A 21,725-nucleotide genomic window follows, 5' to 3' on the forward strand; every position below is an offset into this window, starting at 1 on the left:
ACACCAGAGACGTGGTTTTTTGAACCTTAATTGGCAATGAAAAGTATTAAGAAAAACGTAAACCCGAAAACTGTACACGCCCGCAGTGCACGCATACATCAAAGATCTTGCAAACAGAACACGATAAAATGCAAGTTCTACATCTACATCTACATTTATACTCCGCAAGCCACCCAAGGGTGTGTGGCGGAGGGCACTTTACGTGCCACTGTCATTACCTCCCTTTCCTGTTCCAGTCGCGTATGGTTCGCGGGAAGAACGACTGTCTGAAAGCCTCTGTGCGCGCTCTAATCTCTCTAATTTTACATTCGTGATCTCCTCGGGAGGTATAAGTAGGGGGAAGCAATATATTCGATACCTCATCCAGAAACGCACCCTCTCGAAACCTGGCGAGCAAGCTACACCGCGATGCAGAGCGCCTCTCTTGCAGAGTCTGCCACTTGAGTTTGTTAAACATCTCCGTAACGCTATCACGGTTACCAAATAACCCTGTGACGAAACGCGCCGCTCTTCTTTGGATCTTCTCTATCTCCTCCGTCAACCCGATCTGGTACGGATCCCACACTGATGAGCAATACTCAAGTATAGGTCGAACGAGTGTTTTGTAAGCCACCTCCTTTGTTGATGGACTGCATTTTCTAAGGACTCTCCCAATGAATCTCAACCTGGTACCCGCCTTACCAACAATTAATTTTATATGATCATTCCTCTTCAAATCGTTCCGCACGCATACTCCCAGATATTTTACAGAAGTAACTGCTACCAGTGTTTGTTCCGCTATCATATAATCATACAATAAGGGATCCTTCTTTCTATGTATTCTCAATACATTACATTTGTCTATGTTAAGGGTCAGTTGCCACTCCCTGCACCAAGTGCCTATCCGCTGCAGATCTTCCTGCATTTCGCTACAATTTTCTAATGCTGCAACTTCTCTGTATACTACAGCATCATCCGCGAGAAGCCGCATGGAACTTCCGACACTATCTACTAGGTCATTTATATATATTGTTCACTTACAATCTAGTAACTGCTTAACACCGGTACGCCCTTATTACCGGGATGCAGATCCATATTAAGAGCTCCTACCAAACGAGGGTAAACTGTGAAAGCCAAGTCAACTTACGGCAAGAACATAAAACGAAATTCGGTAGCAAAGCACAGGGGTTTTCACGAACCGCGAGAGGACATTTAACTGCATAGTGCTCTTCTCGCATCGGGTCCAGAAGAACAAGGCAACAAGAAACAGGGCTGGTCGAACTCCAGCGTATGGCTCGGCGCCGCACGGACGGAATGGAGCACCGACTCTCCAGTAGACGTAAGCAAGCAGTCCAAAGAAAACGTGTATGAAGCATACCCGGCGAGTGGATGTACGCGACTAACAAGCCCGGGCCGTGGTCCGGCCAGATCCTTCCAAATTACTCAACCCCCAGCAGACAGACTAATGTTCGAGTTGCGCGCGCTCTTCAATGCCGCTCGAGGTGCCGCAAAGGCGCCATTTCAGGAACCACCAGAGAAAGTGTAGCTAAACAACGGACTCCCAAAGAAGTTCCGCAAGCGTAGATGTCGATCACACTCGCCCAGTTTGCTTTAAATGACATTAATTCGGGCACCCGCTGATAAAGTAGATTGCCAAACTCGACTTCCTTGGAAGTACTTACGTTCTTGTCCAGGATTGCAGGTCCGCGGCTTTATAAGTACGTTTGAGGCTTTATATGTACGTTTGAGGTGGTCTTTTAACTTTATAAATGACAAAGATAAACTTCGAATAATCTCGGTTTATTATTGTTCTGAACATAAACAATGGAATAGACGCACTGAAATAACTTTCTTCCTGAGTCAGTGTTGCCACCGTCACCATAAGAGAATGCAGTGCAGTGCAACCTTGGAAACATACGCACGTCTGTCGCCTGCTAAAGCGTCTGCCAAGACTCTCACGGAAATAACCGACCACATAAGTGCCTCTGCCAAAAAGTGCCCCACTTCAGTCGAAGTTGTGGCTTTTATTCTAGTTGAAACTGGCGTAATTCCCACGGCAGCAGATACGCCCTACGTCAGTAGTACGACTTGGCTAGTGATTCAAACGAAGCATTGTGTAAATTTAAGTTATATTGAGGGCTAACTGCACAGATTGTTCAGCGCATCCAGCTCACATTGGGAGTCCCTTACAAATTGTTGGTTCTGATAATATGCAAATTGAGTTTATAAATAGCTGATTGAGCTATTTTGAAACGCGTGAAAATGGCTAAAAACGTACAAAGCAAAAATCGCTACAAAAATTACAAATTAAAAATCAAAATCTTATCTTGATGTACGTTAAACGGTTCCGTTGGATAAGAGAATTACAAAGCTGTAATCGAATTTCGTATAGGCAAGTTACTGCCATGTCTTCATCGATTTTTTAATTCAGTAACAGTGATTAAAACATCGTGTTTTAAGTGACGCTAGATGTCGGAATCGAGGTATTTTGACCTCCCCGCGCCACGGTACCGTACCACGTCGCTAGAGGAGCGAAAACAGTTTCGCGCAGATCATTGATAAAGCGGAATATCATGCAGTAATTCGAATCCAAATTACTTCTTTAGTCATGTTTTGTCTTCACGAATAATCAAAAACGTAAAGAGGTCGGACATAGCCAATAGACACCCGTGTTGTCTACTAAGTCTGAAGAGGACCAGTCCAAGGGAGTAATGGACTGTGACGTCTTTCGGAGGAATCCTACCAACATCTCGTTCGACGCTTCAGTTCCCAGACAGTTACAGTCTTGACAGCAAGGCAGAGGGACGACATAGACTAACCTCATCGACAAAATGACCCGTACACTGCAGTGGATCCTCAAAGGGTTCGGGACACACGTGTAGATTGACTAGCACTGTAAGCACAGGGAAACAATTGGCGGCTATGTCTTTAACACACACATTTTATAGTGATGTTCCTATATTAGAAAATCTTTAGCCTGCGCCGGAACGTTATCTAAGTGGAAAGTAGCTAAGGGGGTGTACATATCTGCGTTAATGACACTCATCAAAGCTCACTTGTTCCTACTTGCAAGCAGTCTCTGCAATAGCCGGCGCTGCAAAATATGCACACCTTTCCCATAATGGCACTATAGATAAAACGGTTTATCCATCCTCTTCTGAGGGAACTTTGATATTAACCAGTCATTAATTTCCGTTACCATCTGCCCCACAGGTCGGTCTGTCGAGGGCCTTGTAAAGCTCTAGGTAGAATTTTTCGCTCTGCAGTGGAGTGTGCGCTACTATGAAAGCTCCTAGCAGATTAAAACTGTGTGCTGAACCGAGAATCGGACTAGGGACCTTTGCATATCTTTGGAAGGTAGGAGATGAGGTACTGGCGAAAGTAAAGCTGTCGAGACGGTCTTCGTCGTGCTGGGATAGGTTGGAATGTTATTAAAAGGAAAAAAAGGGGAAGCAACAGTACAGGAAGAGTGTATTACCGTCAAACTGAATGAAACGTTTGTTACCAAGAAGACCGAGGTTGAAAATAATTTTAATAATCATTTTTAAAAGCGGAGGAATTAGGATCAAGCTGTTCATTACAAAAGGCAAAGCTTTATATGGAAGAGACAATGCAATTTGATAAAGTTGAAAATCTACCCACCCGTCTCTCCTTCTGAAGTTAGGAAAACAATAAACTCAGTCAAAAGCAAAAGCACGCATAGAACTGATGGAATCTACATAATCTACATCTACATCTACAGAGATACCCCGCAAGCATACGATGTGTAGCGGAGGGCCTCCTTTACCACAAATTGCCATTTCCCCTCCTGTTACACTCGAAAATAGAGCGAGGGAAAAAACGACTATCTGTCCGTCCTTGTGAGGCCTAATTCCTCGTATCTTATCTTCGTGGTCCTTACGGGCGACGTATGTTGCCGGCGGTAGAATCTTTCGGCAGTCAGCTTCAAATGACGGCTCTCTAAATTTTCTCAATAGTATTTCTTGAAAAGAACGCCGACTTCCCTCCAGTTCCCGAAGCATCTCCGCAACATTTACTGTTGTTCGAACATACCGGTAGCAAATCTAACAGTCCGCCTTTGAATTGCTTCGATGGAAACTCCAACAAAGTTCTAAAAATTTGTTCGCAACGAATAAATAGGATTATCAGCCACATATGTAATATCTCACCGAAACAGGACATTTTTCCCGATAGAATGAAATATACTATTGTTTAAACCATTGTATAAAACGGGAGATAGTCTAATGCCAACAGCTACCACCTACTCTTACTTCTGACTGCTTTATCCGAAATTCATGAAAAAGTAATATATTCAAGAGTAGCTTCACATATTTGTAAAAATAAAGTACTAACAAGATTCTGATTTGGTTTTCAGAAAGGCTTTTCAACATAAAATGCTATTTAGATAAGCTTAAGTATTGTGGTATGAGCAAGACAGTGCACAAATGGCTTAATTCATATTTAATTGGGAGAGTACAGAAGGTTGAAATAAACAGTTCACACAATGCGAAAAAATTCAGCAGATTCTTCAGACTAGAGAGGTATCAACAAAGAGTTCCCACAAGCTTTATCTTAGGTCTTAATATATACACTACTGGCCATTACAACTGCTACACCACGAAGGTGACGTGCTATAGACGCGAAATTTAACCGACCGGAAGAAGATGCTGTGATATGCAAATGATTAGCTTTTGAGAGCATTCATACAAGGTTGGACACGGTGGCGACACCTACAACGTGCTGACGTGAGGAAAGTTTCCAACCGATTTCTCATACACAAACAGCAGTTGACCGGCGTTGCCTGGTTGATGGGATGCCTCGTGTAAGGAGGAGAAATGCGTACCATCACGTTTCCGACTTTGATCAAGGTCGGATTGTAGCCTATCGCGATTGCGGCTTATCATATCGCGACATTGTTGCTCGCGTTGGTCGAGATCCAATTACTGTTAGCAGAATATGGAATCGGTGGGTTCAGGAGGGAAATACGGAATGCCGTGCTGGATCCCAACGGCCTCGTATCGCTAGCAGTCGAGATGACAGGCATCTTATCCGCATGGCTGTAACGGATCGTGCAGCCACTGAGTCAACAGATGGGGACGTTTGCAAGACAACAACCATCTGCACGAACAGTTCGACGACGTTTGCAGCAGAATGGACTATCAGCTCGGAGACGATGGCTGAGGCTACCCTTGACGCTGCGTCACAGACAGGAGCGCCTGCGATGGTGTACTCAACGACGAACCTGGGTTCACGAATGGCAAAACGTCATTTTTTCGGATGAATCAAGGCTCCGTTTACAGCATCATGATGGTCGCATCCATGTTTGGCGACATCGCGGTGAACGCACATTGGAAGCGTGTATTCGTCGTCGCCATACTGGCGTATCACCCGGCGTGATGGTATGGGGTGCCATTGGTTACACGTCTCGGTCACCTCTTGTTCGCATTGACGGCACTTTGAACAGTGGATGTTACATTTCAGATGTGTTACGACCCGTGGCTCTACCCTTCATTCGATCCCTGCGAAACCCTACATTTCAGCAGGATAATGCACGACCGCATGTTGCAGGTCCTGTACGGGCCTTTCTGGATACAGAAAATGTTCGACTGCTGCCCTGGCCAGCACATTCTCCAGATCTCTCACCAATTGAAAACGTCTGGTCAATGGTGGCCGAGCAACTGGCTCGTCACAATATGCCAGTCACTACTCTTGATGAACTGTGGTATCGTGTTGAAGCTGCATGGGCAGCTGTACTTGTACACGCCATCCAAGCTCTGTTTGACTCAATGCCCAGGCTTATCAAGGCCGTTATTACGGCCAGAGGTGGTTGTTCTGGGTGAAAATATAATCGCATGTCAGTTCTAGTATAATATATTTGTCCAATGAATACCCGTTTATCATCTGCATTTCTTCTTGGTGTAGCAATTTTAATGGCCAGTAGTGTATTAATGACTTGCCACTCTACAGTATATTCACGAAGATGTGAAGCTAGTTCTTTTTGCTGGTGACACAAGTACAGTAATCATACCCAACAAGCAAGAATTAGCTGAGGAAATTGTAAGTAATGTTTTTCAGAATTATATTAAGTGGTTCTCTGCAAATGGACTATCATCAAATTTTGATAAAACACAGTATATACAGCTTTTGCAGTAATAGGCAAAACACCATTAATAAATATAGAGTTTGAACAGAAGTCTGTAGCTAAGGCAAAATATTCCAGATTTTTAGGCATGTGCATATATGAGAGATTGAATTGGAAGGAACACATTGATAATCTGCTGAAACGTTAGAGTTCAGCTATTTATGCTATAATGGTTATTGCAAATTTTGGCAGTAAACATAAAATTAAATTACCTTACTATGCCTGTTTTCATTCACTCCTTTCGTATGGCATCATATTTCGGGGTAATTCCTCTTTAAGGAAAAAAGTACTCATTGGACAAAAGTGTGTAATCAGAATAATAGCTGGAGCCCAACAATGATCATCTTGCGGATATTTATTTATGGAACTAGGGATATTCACAGTATCTTCGAAATACGCACATTCACCTATGAAATTTGTTATTAATAACCCCTCCCAAATCAAAAGCAATAGCAATTTGCATAGCTTCAGCACTAGAAGGAAGGCTGATCTTCAGTACTTCAGGTTAAATCTAACTTTGGCACAGAAAGGGGTGGATCACGCTGCCACAAAAACCTTTGGTCACCTACCAAATAGCCTCAAAAGTCTGACAGACAGCCAACACCATTTAAAAACAATTTAAAATAATTTCTGAATAACGGCTCCTTCTACTCAATAGATGAAGTTTTAGATATAAGTTAGTAATCTTATAACTTTAAAAAGGTAGGTTACCAGTGTCGGGTGTGTCGTGCTTTTCGTTATGGATAATAATAGTATCCTATTTTCCAGTTCAGCTATATAGGTAGGCTGAAGTGCAGGATACTAATGTTAGGCGTGTCGTTGTTTTCTACGCACTAGGTAATATATATGTCAATTGAAACAAAGGATGCCAATATTAGTGGTGTCGTTTTCTCTGCATTAGGAAATATCCGTGTCAAATGAAGTACAGGAGACCAGTGTAAGAGTTACAGTTTTACCGCGACAGGTAATTACAGATCTACAGAAAAACATATACCAGTGTTAGGTATGTTGTTTCTTTGACGTAGGTAAAACCAGTATTCTGTTTTTCAGTTGACCTACATAGCTCTCAATTGCAGACATAAAGACTCAAAATGTGTCCGTGACAGTATTGTGGCACTTTATTTTAAAGCTCCGTCTTGATCTCAAAAAGCCGGCCGCTCGGCCGCAGGTTCGAATCCTGTCTCGGGCATGGATGTGTGTGATGTCCTTAGGTTAGTTAGGTTTAATTAGTTCTACGTTCTAGGCGACTAATGACCTCAGAAGTTAAGTCGCATAGTACTCAGAGCCATTTGAACCATTTTTTGATCTCACAAAGTTTTACACTTCACTATTGCTGGTTTCGATTACTGCCTACATAGGTCAACTGAAGTACAGGATACTAATGTTAAAGTAGGCGTATGTTATTCATTTCACTGTTGGTAATATAGTATCCCGTTCAGTTGACCTATGTAGGTCATCTGAAGAAGAGGATACCTATGTTAGGTATGCTGTTCTTTTCGTCATTGGTTATGCCAATGTTTGGTCGGTTGCGTGGTTGACACTCGCATTCTCTTCCTCTTTTGAAGAACAGGAAATCAATGGATATCAATGTGCAGTTTGTCATAATTTTCATCTACTGTAATATGTTTTCTTGATACTTTTGTTAGTATTTTCTTTTGTGTTCATGTTTGTGGTTCTGTTTTTAGGTTGAGCCCGCCTGAAACCTCCTAATTCCCAGGCCTGTCTCGTTAATTTCGTTTATTTTTTGAACTTCGATAAATCACGTTTCCTTATTTTTCCTTTGCATAAGTTCCTTTTACAATTACACTGGCCAACTTCATGAGCCAATTCTAATTAATTTTTGGTCGAGAAAAACTAATATGATAGTGAAAAATTTTCCTTGCTCTAGTTTCTGTGATACACTCTAGGTGGAAGTATTTCATATTAACGGATTAAGAAAAAAAGAAACATATTAGTTACATATGCTAACAACATTGAAAGCGTATTTGAATTTTTCTAAATTGTAATTTACATTTTAAGAGTTCTAATTTGCTGGAAGAATACCTCGCAGAGGGTTGGGTCTGAAGAGAATAATGTGATGGCTGCATGAGAACGTCGTCTTTTAGCTTGCTTCTTGCAACGGAGTTCTGGAGCATTCCTACACAAAGACCAACAGCAATCCGAAAGCATTGTTTAATTCCAATGGCCCTGATGTCTTTATTCCATAACAGAAATGTCCTGATGGAATTTTTCTCCATTTTCATCACTGACAGCTCCACAACTACGAAAGAAAAAGTCCAGGTGGGGAGTGGAGAAAATGGATTTCAAGGGACTTGTTGCAGCCACCAACTGAGTGTCGTTATCATCTATTTTGTTGCCTAAACATTCACGAACAACTCCCTTGAAGGCCTCCCAAGCGTCCTTTTTTTAACCCCCAAAACTTTTTCAAATGCAAGATCCGTTACAAGTTCTGGAATTGTGGCCCAATAAAACACCTTCCTTAACTTTTTCATCACTTAATTTCGGAAATTTCTCTCTTATGTACTTATTAAAATCCATGGAGAAGAAATAAAAACGTTGAGATTCGCCGATGACATTGTAATTCTGTCAGAGACAGCAAAGGACTTGGAAGAGCAGTTGAACAGAATGGATGGTGTCTTGAAGGGAGGATATAAGATGAACATCAACAAAAGCAAAACGAGGATAATGGAATGTAGTCGAATTAAGTCGGGTGATGTTGAGGGTATTAGATTAGGAAATGAGACACTTAAAGTAGTAAAGGAGTTTTGCTATTTGGGGAGCAAAATAACTGATGATGGTCGAAGTAGAGAGGATATAAAATGTAGACTGGCAATGGCAAGGAAAGCGTTTCTGAAGAAGAGAAATTTGTTAACATCGAGTATAGATTTAAGTGTCAGGAAGTCATTTCTGAAAGTATTTGTATGGAGTGTAGCCATGTATGGAAGCGAAACATGGACGGTAAATAGTTTGGACAAGAAGAGAATAGAAGCTTTCGAAATGTGGTGCTACAGAAGAATGCTGAAGATTAGATGGGTAGATCACATAACTAATGAGGAAGTATTGAATAGGATTGGGGAGAAGAGAAGTTTGTGGCACAACTTGACCAGAAGAAGGGATCGGTTGGTAGGACATGTTCTGAGGCATCAAGGGATCACCAATTTAGTATTGGAGGGCAGCGTGGAGGGTAAAAATTGTAGGGGGAGACCAAGAGATGAATACACTAAGCAGATTCAGAAAGATGTAGGTTGCAGTAGGTACTGGGAGATGAAGAAGCTTGCACAGGATAGAGTAGCATGGAGAGCTGCATCAAACCAGTCTCAGGACTGAAGACCACAACAACAACAACAACATGTACTTAACCCTTTATTTGGCAAATGGTGAAAATAGAAAAAAAATTCAGTGCTTATATGTTTTATTATGCTTAAAGAAATACAATTCAGTTAGTTTTAGAAATTTTTGACAAAAATTATGAAAATTGTGAAATGTTGCTTACAAGCAACACTGGCAGCAGTAGACCACATTTATACATATTATAGAAAAAAAGTGTTTGCCAATAACCTCAAGCAAAAGGTTTCCTGTACCCGAATACTTTAATTTATAAACACATTTATGCATTCTTGCTGTGTAATAGAACTGTTTCATTTTCCCTTCTAGTTCTTCTTGCAATGGAATTTTTGGAAACAGTTCCTCTTTGGAACGAAGCACAATACTAGATTGCATTTTGAACACATGACTGTAGAATATCCAGATGGGCAATAACGACAACGACCTTTGGGGCTCTATACAGGCCAGTGCTCCATATTATCAAATTGGACATCTTGTGTAACAGTTGGAGCTGTTGGCTTCCTCCTCTTCTTTTGTGGTGGTGTTATGTCTATTGAGGGCCTTCCTACTTCCCTTTTCCCTGAAAACATCAAACCATTGGCAATATCTGCCATGAATGACTTCAATGAGGTCTTCTTGTCCAGAGATTCTCTTCGAAATACCAGCCAGGCATTTACAACACTCAGATCTAGCATAAATCCAAACAATCTCATGTACCAACGCTTAGTTTTCATTGGTACTCTGTAGAGCTCGATCAGCACACCAGCAAGATCAACTCCTCCCATATGCTTCTTGTACTGACGTACAATACTGGGACGGGGCACATCAATTCTTCTTTTTTCATTGCTGTCCCATCGTTTTACGTTGAGAGTGGCTGGACACCACAAAATGAGCTTGCAAGTGTCACGATTGTATTGTCTGCCCACCTTACTAAAATGAGGTCTGAGTGACTGTCCTTCCTGTAGTCATAGCTGCCGCGTCCTTGCTTCAGTAACTGCTTCTCGTCTTGTAGAGGACAGTTCTTTATTCGGTTCTTCCTTATGGTGCCCAGGGACTCAGGGTGCAAAAGAAATTGTTAAAATAAACTCTGGGAGAAATATTTCTTGGAATACTTTTGCAAAGTGTAGCCACAACTTGTCCTCCAATTCCTTATACTTTCTCGTCATCAGCAAGATCAGTTATCATCCCCTAGCCAGTATAGGGAAGAAAATCAGAGACAACTCCAGACACACCAGCACGAACAAAACTTGTGTGGCTTGTTTTGAATATATTGGCGCAAATTACTTGCTCTTGTACCTTTATATGGAACCATCATCTCATCTATAGAAAATTCCGACTCTCGTTTCTGCTCAAGGCAGTTCTTTACAATTGACTCAAGAACAGGTCTTATTTTGAAAAGTCTGTCAGAAGAGTTCACAGCCTTCTCATTGTTTGTACAATGCAGGTATCGGCGGAGTTTCTGAAAGCGCTTCAAACTGAAAATGCTGGTGATTTTTTCACAATTCATTGACTGAGACCAATAGTCAGTGTACGAAGGCATAGAAACAAGAACCATGTATATCAGAACACTGAAAAATTGTTCAATTTCATTTATATTGGTGTTTACTGACGTGGTAGTTCGTTGCACAGAGTATAAGTCCATTTCCTGCACAATTTTGTCAATTAGTTCTGAATCAAAGAATCTTCTGAAATAACCCAGGAGAGAGACTTTCAGCCCTAGCAGTTATATCTTCCTTTACCCACATATAAGTGACTGCTTTTGTAATTTTCTTTTTCCCTTGACTGGCACTTGCACTAGAAGGATTCTCTGCAGAAGGTCCTTGCACATGTTCAGCTTCTGAGATTTCACTTTCTGAATCAGAATCAGTTTCTGATATAACTAGGTTATCGAACTGAGATTGACGCTCTGGAATATAGTCTGGATCATCATCACTACAGTCTGCCAAAACTTCGAGTTCACAGTCTTCAGATTCGCTTAGATCAGACAAAGCCGGGTTTTCTGGTGGAACTACTATTCCTCTCGCTTTTTTAATTTCATGAAATATTCTGGAATCCATAGCTATTCCTCTCGCTTTTTTAATTTCATGAAATATTCTGGAATCCATAGCTAAAAAGCCCCTGCAAATAAAAATTTCTACTCTATCACGCCGTAGACATATGTAATATACTAATGGCACATGTCCCAACTATGGGCAATGTTGCTCACAGGCAACATAAAAGTCTTATACTATTTCCGTAAATCAAAACAATATTAGACTGAAATATTTCTGCTGTAAACTCACCTCTGGGTATTTCTTGAAGAAAATCTGCTAAGATTACTGCCAATTTATTGAAATTCACTCTTTCAGAACCAAAATAAGACACCCCTGTTGCTCAGACAAGGAGATCTCTGTAACACCACTGCACAAAGTGCCATCTCGTGTGGAAAACCTTGAACTATTACAACAACTGGCATTCGTAGTGTGTAAAGGAACGTTGCCTGAAGGCAACAATGCCAGTAAAGGCACTGGGAAGTGTTTGTTGCCCCATAAGGCCAACGTAAATTTGACACTAGACTTGAGAGCAACACTGCCAATAATGGTTAATGGCCCGTCCTTCTTGGTTCGTACCTTCGACAAAATATTTCATCAAACCCAGCTTGATATGCAAGGGTGGAAGAAGAACATCTTTTGGGTCCACGAGAGGCTCGGCAACGACATTTTTCTCGCTGGGTTTAACATAATGAGATTTCCTATCCCTACTGTCCCATATATATAAGATGCAGCAATATTTCGTGTACCCCAGTTGCATTCCTAAGAGTATGACAACAACTTTTAGATCATCACAGATTTTCTGTTTGTGTTCATCATATTTGATTGAGTCTGAGAGGGTTGTCGAATCTGCATTGTCTCATTCATGTGAAAAGCATGACCAACAGGCTAACAGGAGTAGAAGGAAAATGATTGCCATTGTGAAGTAACACAGCTTTCAAACGGTTTATCATTCAGTTGGATCATGGTTCAGAAACAAAGATTTCATCAAGCCGTTATGCCGCAGCAAACAACAAGATTGTTTTCCTTCTCTAAAAAGGAAAGCACTTCCATGTGAAGTTTTCTGTACTGTGACACTGTGACATCACTTTCGAGGAGATTCCGTTGCCTTAGTCGAGGCCCAAAAATTTCTGCCTTCTCCTTTTAAAAGTCAAGGTCTCTAATGAGACCATTCAATTCCACTTGATTCAGTCTGTGCGGTTTATCATCTTTTCCCTAAAAATCAGAATCACGGGTTGCGGAAGGCTTGTTTGGTTTTTATTCTTCTTCTTTTTCTTGTTCCACTCTGTTTTCATTTTCTACTTCAAACACATAATTTTCCGGTTGAGTGGGAACTGGTAAAGTATCTGAATTCGGAATGGGTCGATTAGCAGATCGAAGATTCGGGTACTGAACTGTTCTCCTTATCTTCATAGGGAATCCAGTCTTTATAGGTGGAGTTGTATGGGTTGTAGGCTCCCGTCAAACCACAGACACAGCAGCACACAGTTATTTTTCACCCATTCTTGCAGTGTAACTGGACATGCGTTGCAACATACACTGAAGAATCAAAGAAACAGCTGCACCTGCTTAACATCGTGTAGGCCCCCCACGAGCAAGCAGAAGTTACGCAACACAACGTGGCATGGACTCGACTAACATCTGAAGTATTGTTGGAGGTATTTGATACCATGAATCCTGCACGGCTATCCATATATCCATAAAAGTACGAGGGGGTGGAGATACCTTCTGAACAGCGTGTTACAAGGCATCCAAGGTATTGTATTGTATTGAAGCGAGGACCTAGAAACGATGCAAGGGTTTCGTCCCCGCCGTAGCCTCAGTGGTACACAATCCCACAATAAGAACAATGGTAAATTTTTGCCTATGTTTCAGTCTACATTTGTCAGGGCAAGCCTCTTTTAATTCCCTGTCCCTTACTTCTTTCTTAGTTCTGTGGGAAATGTATAGCTTACCAGTATTTGTAACCTTCTTGCTAGAATGAGTTAAGCAATTGTTCTTATTTTTTGTTTTCTTTTTCTCCCTACTTTTATTGCCGTCGATGTTTCAATGCTGTTATGATTCCTGTGCCTGAGATCATCAGGATGAACTTTCATTAGTTCTGCTGTTCTTGTGGTTGGTATCAGCGTCAGTAACATTTGAATTAAATATTAATTCTTAATGTTCCTCATTTGCCAAGTGTTTATCCAGGTTGCTATTCTTGTTTACTTCTACCTTATTCACTCCCACATCCATTGGCCCCACTAAAAATGAAATAAACAATGTTAAAACTACTGTCACTTTCTGTAAAAATTCGAATAGTTGCTAACAATATAAATATGTGGCTATGTGGAAAAAATTATCTTCTGGCATGTCATAATTACATTATTTTAGCCTTAACTATTTAGATAAATTACAGTTACCTGCCAGATTATTTTCACAAACATTTTTCCAGACTTCGGTGACCTTTACATTGTCGTCTGGTACATTCTTATTGGAGACTTTGCAAAGCTTTAATATTAATGGAGCTCTTTCTTGGGAAGACTGCATGCTTTCACTATCAAAATATAAAAAAAGAAAAATAGTTAATGATTTAAACTCAAATTAATTGTTATATACAGGCACAATTCGAAAACCATGAATATCAGCGCAACTTGAAATGTCTTGTTTTCAAAGCAACAAATATAATACAAATTCGTTGTAACAAGAATTGTGCTATATTCTAGTGGTACAAGTACCATCTAGTGGCAAACCACAAACAACAGAAATATGATGGTTTACGTGATAAATCTTTGGTATGGAAGTACTTTTTTCCTCGTTCTTTAATTTTTTATTTTTACAGAAAACACAAAAACGAGTTTTTTAAGTTGTGCCACTATCAAAGCAAAGTAGTGAAATGTTGTCTAGCTTCCAGGGACATACTTACTTCATTTTTGTATTTGAATTATACAAAAACAAAATGCAATGGTTGCTATGTATTCTACTTGTAAATTAGTTTATTTCATTTCAATGTCTGGCATGAGATGTAATCAATAGAAACTCTGAGTTGCTTCTCAGATATGGAAATTGAAAACTAAATATAGCTGAATATGGCTCATGTACAGTAGTTGTTGGCTGTGACAAAAAATAACTATCATCATGTATTAGGCTCTTTCCACTATTTGCTCTACACTTAAACAAGCTGTCTCTGACAGTTAGTTCAAAATGGAATTTTATTAAATTCTGATTTTTTTCTAACTATACCTTTTGGCTGCTCTTCATGTACTTCTACATGTATAATAATTGTATAAATGTACTGATTAGTGCAGCATAACAGCTATGTGATGACCAAAGGTGCCTTATCGGCCGCACTGTTTCATACAGGAGATCTCAGTGCATCAAAATATTTGAAGGCTTAGAACTAAAATTAATGAACTACTTATGTGAATTGATGAATTAGAGTCATCAAACCCAGTTGATACAATCTGCCTCTCTGAACATCATGTGATCACTGGTACAGATATGTTATACCTTACAGAATTTAAGTTAGCCTCCTACTTCTGTAGACAAAAGCTGGAGAAAGGAGGAGTTGCCACATTTGTTAAAAACAGTTTTAAATATAAGAATATTGACATTAATAAATTTTGCTTAGAGCAGCACTTAGAAGCATGTGCAACAGAGATAGAATTTCATAATAAGTCCTTTATAATAGTAGCCATATACTATACCTGTTTATAAATGGTCTTGAAAATTTATTATCTCATCTAAAATTTAAAAAAACAAAGAACTAGTGGTTGCTGGTGATTTTAATATAGATGTCCTGAAAAATACTGTCAATGAACAGTTACTGAAATCAGTTACATTGTCATTCAATTTAATTTCTACTGTAAATTTCCCAACTAGGGTATACAAATGTTCTAAGACTGCCATTGATAATATATTTATAGACAATTCTAGGCAACTGAGCCGCATTACAAAACCAGTAGTAAATGGGCTATCTGACCATGACATGCAACGCCTAACATTAAATTTTGAAAATTGTCAGGGTAAAACATCTATCAGAACTGAGCACAGAAGGCCAATAAAACAGTCAAAAACTGAGAAATTTAGGAGATTGCTCAAACAAATTAATTGGATGGATGTTTACAGCATCCAAAACACAAATGGAAATAACAAAACATTCAGCAATAAAGTTAGCACCTTATTTGAAAATTGTTTTCCCCTGAAGGTAACTCAAATTAAGCAGAAGTCTAATAAGAAACCATGGATCACACAAGGGATAAAGATAGCATGTGAGACAAAAAGGAATCTCTATCTGATATGTAGGGACACCTTTGATACTAGCATTATAGCTCATTACAAAAATTACTGCAAAATATTTAAGAAGGTTATCCAGAACTCTAAACACCTGCATTATGAGAAGAAGATAAATATATCCAGCAATAAAATAAAAACAATATGGGTATGGTTAAGTCAGAGACAGGTAGGACCAGAAATGAGGAGGAACAAATAGCTCTAAAAATAAATGAAACCCTGGTAACAAAAGCAAGTTTTGTTGCAAAACATTTAAACAAGTATTTTATCTCTGTTACTGATAGCATGTGGTTGTCAGGTTCAGTAAATAATGCAATGGAATATCTGAGATCAGTGCACACAAGCAGTCTCAGTAAAATGGAATTGACACTTGCTTCACCCAAAGAAATAGAATCCATCATAAAGTCCTTAAAATTAAAGCATTCTAGTGGTTATGATAACATATCAACAGACTTAATAAAAGAGTGTTCGTGTGAGCTTAGTCATATCTTAAGTTATTTGTGTAATCAATCACTTGTCACAGGAACATTCCCGGACTGGCTTAAATATGCTGAAGTTATACCTGTCCACAAGAAACGGGACAATGAAATGCGGTCAAATTAGCAACCGATCTCACTTTTGCCAGCTTTTTCAAAAATCTTTGAAAAGGTTATGTTCAAGCATCTACATAAGCACCTTAGTGAAAATAACATACTGTCAAAGTCACAGTTTGGGTTTCTTAAGGGTTCTATTTACACCTACAGCGAAAATGTCCTTAATTCATTGGACAACAAATTATAGGCAACTGGCATATTCTGTGAACTGTCAAAGGCGTTTGACTGTGTGAATCACAGCATTCTTGTAAGTAAATTAAAATATTATGGCGTCACTGGTAGTGCTGCAAAGTGGTTTCAGTCATATCTTACTAATAGAAAACAAAGGGTGTCATTACATAACACTTCAGCAGTAGGCAATCAGACATCATCTGACTGGGAAGAAATTACATGCGGTGTTCCCCAAGGTTCCATACTAGGTCCACTACTGTTTCTTGTGTATATTAATGACCTGTCATCTGTTACATTACCAGATGCCAAGTTTGTCTTATTTGCAGATGATACAAACATTGAAATAAATAGTAAGTCAAATATAAATTTAGAAAGGGCAGCTAATCAAATTTTTACTGACATTAATAAGTGGTTCATAGCCAATTCACTGTCATTAAACTTTGAAAAGACGCACTATATGCAGTTCAGAACTTCCAAGAGATTTCCTTCTGGTGTGTGTATAAAATATGATGACATGGAAACAGGAGAGGTTGAGAGTGTAAAATTATTGGCATTACAACTTGATAATAAATTCAGTTGGGAGCAACATACTAACGAACTGCTAAAGCACTTGAACAAGTCTGTGTTTGCAAAGCGAATGATGTCAGACATAGGAGGTATAAATATAAAAAACTGGCATATTTTGCTTATTTTCACTCCATTATGCCATATGGTATCATATTTTGCAGTGACTCCACAAACAGTGAAAAAATGTTTAGAGTACAGAAGCCTATAATAAGCGTAATGAGTAGCGTAAATCCAAGAATGTCATGACAAAACCTATTCAAAGAATTGGGCATATTAACCACAGCTTCTCAGTATATTTATTCTTTAATGAAGTTTGTTGTAAATAATATATCTCTTTTTCCAGCTAACTGCTTAGTACACAGTATCAATACTAGGAATAAGAACAATATACATTATGATTTAAAATCACTTATTCTTGCCCAGAAAAGAGTCCAGTATTCAGCAACGCATATTTTCAATAAGTTACCAGCAACCATTAAGACTTTAGTTTCAGACAAAGCACAGTTTAAACATAATTTAAAAGAATTTTTGGTGGCCAACTCCTTCTATTCCATCCATGAATTTCTCAACAAGTGCAGTAGACCATTTTAATGAAAATTTATTATACTTTAATTTTTGACAATACTTGGTTGTAACAGCCAAGTAACTACCTACTGTGTGAATGATGGATGTATGGAAAGCAGATGTAAGTCGTAAGTCTGTAAATAGTGGAAGTTTAATTTTAAATCTTGTACATAATCCGAATGTTTTTAACTGAGGATTGCTGAAATGATTAATGTACTTTACTTTTTGACAGTACTTGATTTGTAATAGGCAAGAAACTAGAAAATGTCTGAATGATGGATTTAATGAAATCAGATGTAAGTATTAAACCTGTAAATATTAGAAGTTTAAATTTAATTCATGTACATACTGTTTATTGACTGAGGATCATTAACATTAATGAAACTCAAGTTTTTCTAATTACATTTTTATAATGTGTTTATGTGACATGTTCCACACCAAGGAGGATTCCCCCTTTTATGGGTCTATGGAATGGATAATTAATCTAATCTAATCTAATCTCAAGTGTGTGAAACAGTGAGTCACTTGCTACAGGAATGTTGAAGGAAAACAATGGCAAAATCTGTGTAACTATGTCACAGATTGAAAAATAAGTCATGTAGAAATGTACACAGAAAATATTCCAACTGAAATAAGACTGAACAGTGTCCAAACAATAAATTTGGAGGAAAAAGAGAGAATTCTCTTGGAATTAAAGTAACAAACAATTAACAGAAAAGGTGGCACAGAACAAAAAGAAAGTGATGAGTGACATGTGAGGGTGGGGCAGGTGGTCGCAGGGGAGGGAGGGGGGGGGGTTAACATAAGTAAAGTAAAATACTCAAATGGTAATCCTCAGAGCTTCAATCAAAAGCTTTCCATCATTGCACTGCAGGATGTGTGAGTCAGTGTGTAAAAGTTTCTGATGGGAGTGGGTTGAGGGAAGGCAGAAGAGAGATAGGTTGGTTATTTAGTTTCATGTTTCATAGATCATTTGCATGGTAAATGATGTGTTACAAATCATTTTACATTCGCATTGTAAATTAATTTGTAAATATGGCTCTAAAAGCACAACAAAGACAAAACAGATAAGAAGAGAGAAGGCAATAGAAACATAAAGGGTATCCCAGGAATGATGTTCAGTATTCATAGATATGACAGGAATGCTCATTTGAAGCAAAAATCTTCATATAGACATATGCCCTATTCTGAATGGTTTCCCAGGTAAAAGGTAAAACACATTTAATGTCACTTTTGTGCATTTTTCTTGAATAACTTAAAAACCACCTCTAGTGAAAATGCCATATTACAAAATTAACCTATGTTAAGTTTTCTATGAGAAACGTCCCATTCATTTTTCCTAGGATATATAGTTTGCATGAATAGAGTGAGAGAATATTAAAAATCAAACAATGGAAAATCCAGAATCTAATAATCATGATATTATGGAAAGGATATTGCTACTCACGATATAGTGAAGATACTGAGTTGCAGATAGGCACAACAAAAAGACTGTCAAACAAAGCTTTTGACTAAACAGGCCTTCATCAAAATTAGACAACACACACACACACACACACACACACACACACACACACACACACACACTGACATAAATGCAACTCCCACATTCATGGCAGCAGTCGCTGGCTGCAAAAGGCCAGACTCAGTCTTTCCAATGAATGCCTTTTTGACCGAAATCTTACTTGTTTGACCATCTTTTTGTTATGCCTACCTTTGACTCGGAATCTCCACTGTATAGTGAGTAGAACTATCCTTTTCATAATATTGTCAGAATGTTGAAAATCTTATGGGAGGTGCAAGCACTGCAGCTTAGGTAGCTTTTGTAGGCCAGTTTGATGTAGTTTTTTGACTTAATATAACACAAATCTACTGTATCTACTTCTCCACCTACATCAAATTGTATGTCTCAAATGTCTCAACTTCCTCTACACTTATTTATTTATTTACTTATTTTATTTACTTATTTATTGTATTTTTTTTTTGCATGGAGACACCAACTGGTGTCTTTTGCAAACATCATAGCATTTTTTTTACAAATTTAGTACTATATATATAGAAGGAAACATTCCACATGGGAAAATATATATCTAAAAACAAAGATGATTTGACTTACCAAACGAAAGCGCTTGCACGTCGATAGACACACAAACAAACACAAACATACACACAAAATTCTAGCTTTCGCAACCAACGGTTGCCTCATCAGGAAAGAGGGAAGGAGAGGGAAAAACGAAAGGATTTGGGTTTTAAGAGAGAGGGTAAGGAGTCATTCCAATCCTGGGAGCGGAAAGACCCACCCTAGGGGAAAAAAGGACGGGTACACACCCGTACACACACACACACACACACACACACACCCATCCACACATACACAGGCACAAGCACCATATATTTAGTTTAATATTAATATTCACTTAAAGAGTATAAACACTTGTCAATCAAGAAATGTTTCAGTTTCACTTTGAATAAGTTCCCTTTTTGGCACCTTATAGAGCTCGGTAATCTGTTGTACCATATTTGACCACTAATGCATGGACTATGGTCTGTTGTTTTTAATTTTGTTCTTTGTCTGTAGTAGCAGTCTTTATTTCTTGTATTATAGGCATGCATATCAGAGCACTTTGTTTCTTTGTTTTGATGTGTCACAAAAAATATAATTAATTTGTAAAGATACAGTGAGTAGACTGTGAGGTATTTATGATGAACAAAGATTTCCCTGCATGAATCTCTATACCCTAATCCATGGCTAATTCTGATTGCTCTTTTCTGTAGGGCTAATATTCTGTTCATACCACATATAATATTCTGTTCATACCACACTAGTGTGGTGTGTTGTAAAGAATGACAGTGTATTGAATAATACAGAAAATAAATGACAATGTACATTAAATGTGTTCCATCTCTGAAACCATTCAGAATAGGGCATATGTCTATGAAGATTTTTGCTTCAAATGATGATTCTTGTCATACTTCTGCATAATGACCATTCACCCTGGGACACCCTGTCTAGAAAAAAACAATCACTAATCATAGTGACTAAATTCATTCTTATCTGTCAGAACCACTATACATTTTTATTTATTCATCCTTTGATCACTGTTCAGAACAATACTGGGTACATCAGCATACCTTTGAAATTACAGTTACTGAATAAATTATAGTTTTAGCACATATATTATTATTTTACTGTAAGTGTACACATATATGTATAGTAATTAATGAAAACATTGGCAAAACAAAACTTTCTATGCTAATTTAATCTACTAGATACAGGTGTGCAAATTTAATTTCTGCTGTGATGAAACACAAGAAAATTTTCATGTTTACTTTTCATTGATGTAGTGCATACAGCACAGTTCTCAGGATATTGCTTTATTACTGCAAATTCTTTCTAATTCTTTTGGACTAGTATCTGTGTATTATGGTTTAATTTTCATTTTTCTAGCAGTTACTCCATTGCAATCTCAAAATTCATTTACCATTTTTATGTGGGGTTTAACACTCTTCAAAAAGATCAAACTTTTAAAGTGTTTAACTGGAATTGGCAAGTTGTTAGAATTCATATTTACCTCCTTAGAAGAAAAATCACTCTTAGAGGATGTGATAAACAGATAGGTACTCTGTAATAATATTCAATAAATTATGTGAAAAAGAAGAGCATAGTTTGCTCATGGGCTTATGAAAATCACTAATATTTAAGAGGAATCTCTGAAAGTGAAGACATAACTTTTTTTTCAGCCTGTGGTCCAGAAGACAGCTGTGCAGATGAAGTTTGCACATGTACAGATGAGTCTTTGGATTCAGGTGTTCAAGAAGATCTAACTCCTGTGAGGTAAGAACAATACTTTCAAATTACTTAAATGGTGCAAAATGCAACTATTGTTTGGAAAAATGACAGGTTTTCATCATTAGAAGGTTAATGCCATTTACTGCAATCACCTGGAAGCATTTTAAAATCCATGTGTATTTTCAGCAAATTGCTAAATTCTGACACAAAATTACTAAATTACTTTTACTCAAGTAGTTGACAACAACAATCTATAGAATAGGCCATAACTAATGATAAATCTGGGTATAAGA

At 38.3% G+C, this 21,725-nt stretch overlaps 1 protein-coding gene across 1 annotated transcript in view; it reads left to right on the forward strand.

The window, feature by feature from the left end:
• The window catches only part of LOC126131610 (heat shock 70 kDa protein 12A-like), a 231,551-nt gene that overhangs the window by 55,743 nt on the left and 154,083 nt on the right, over positions 1–21,725 (forward strand). The window contains exon 2 of the mRNA XM_049915174.1: positions 21,384–21,477. Within this exon, the coding sequence (XP_049771131.1) occupies positions 21,384–21,477 (94 nt within the window). The remainder of the gene's footprint in view (positions 1–21,383; positions 21,478–21,725) is intronic.

Source organism: Schistocerca cancellata, chromosome 1, assembly GCF_023864275.1.
Source record: "Schistocerca cancellata isolate TAMUIC-IGC-003103 chromosome 1, iqSchCanc2.1, whole genome shotgun sequence".
Taxonomy (NCBI): domain Eukaryota; kingdom Metazoa; phylum Arthropoda; class Insecta; order Orthoptera; family Acrididae; genus Schistocerca; species Schistocerca cancellata.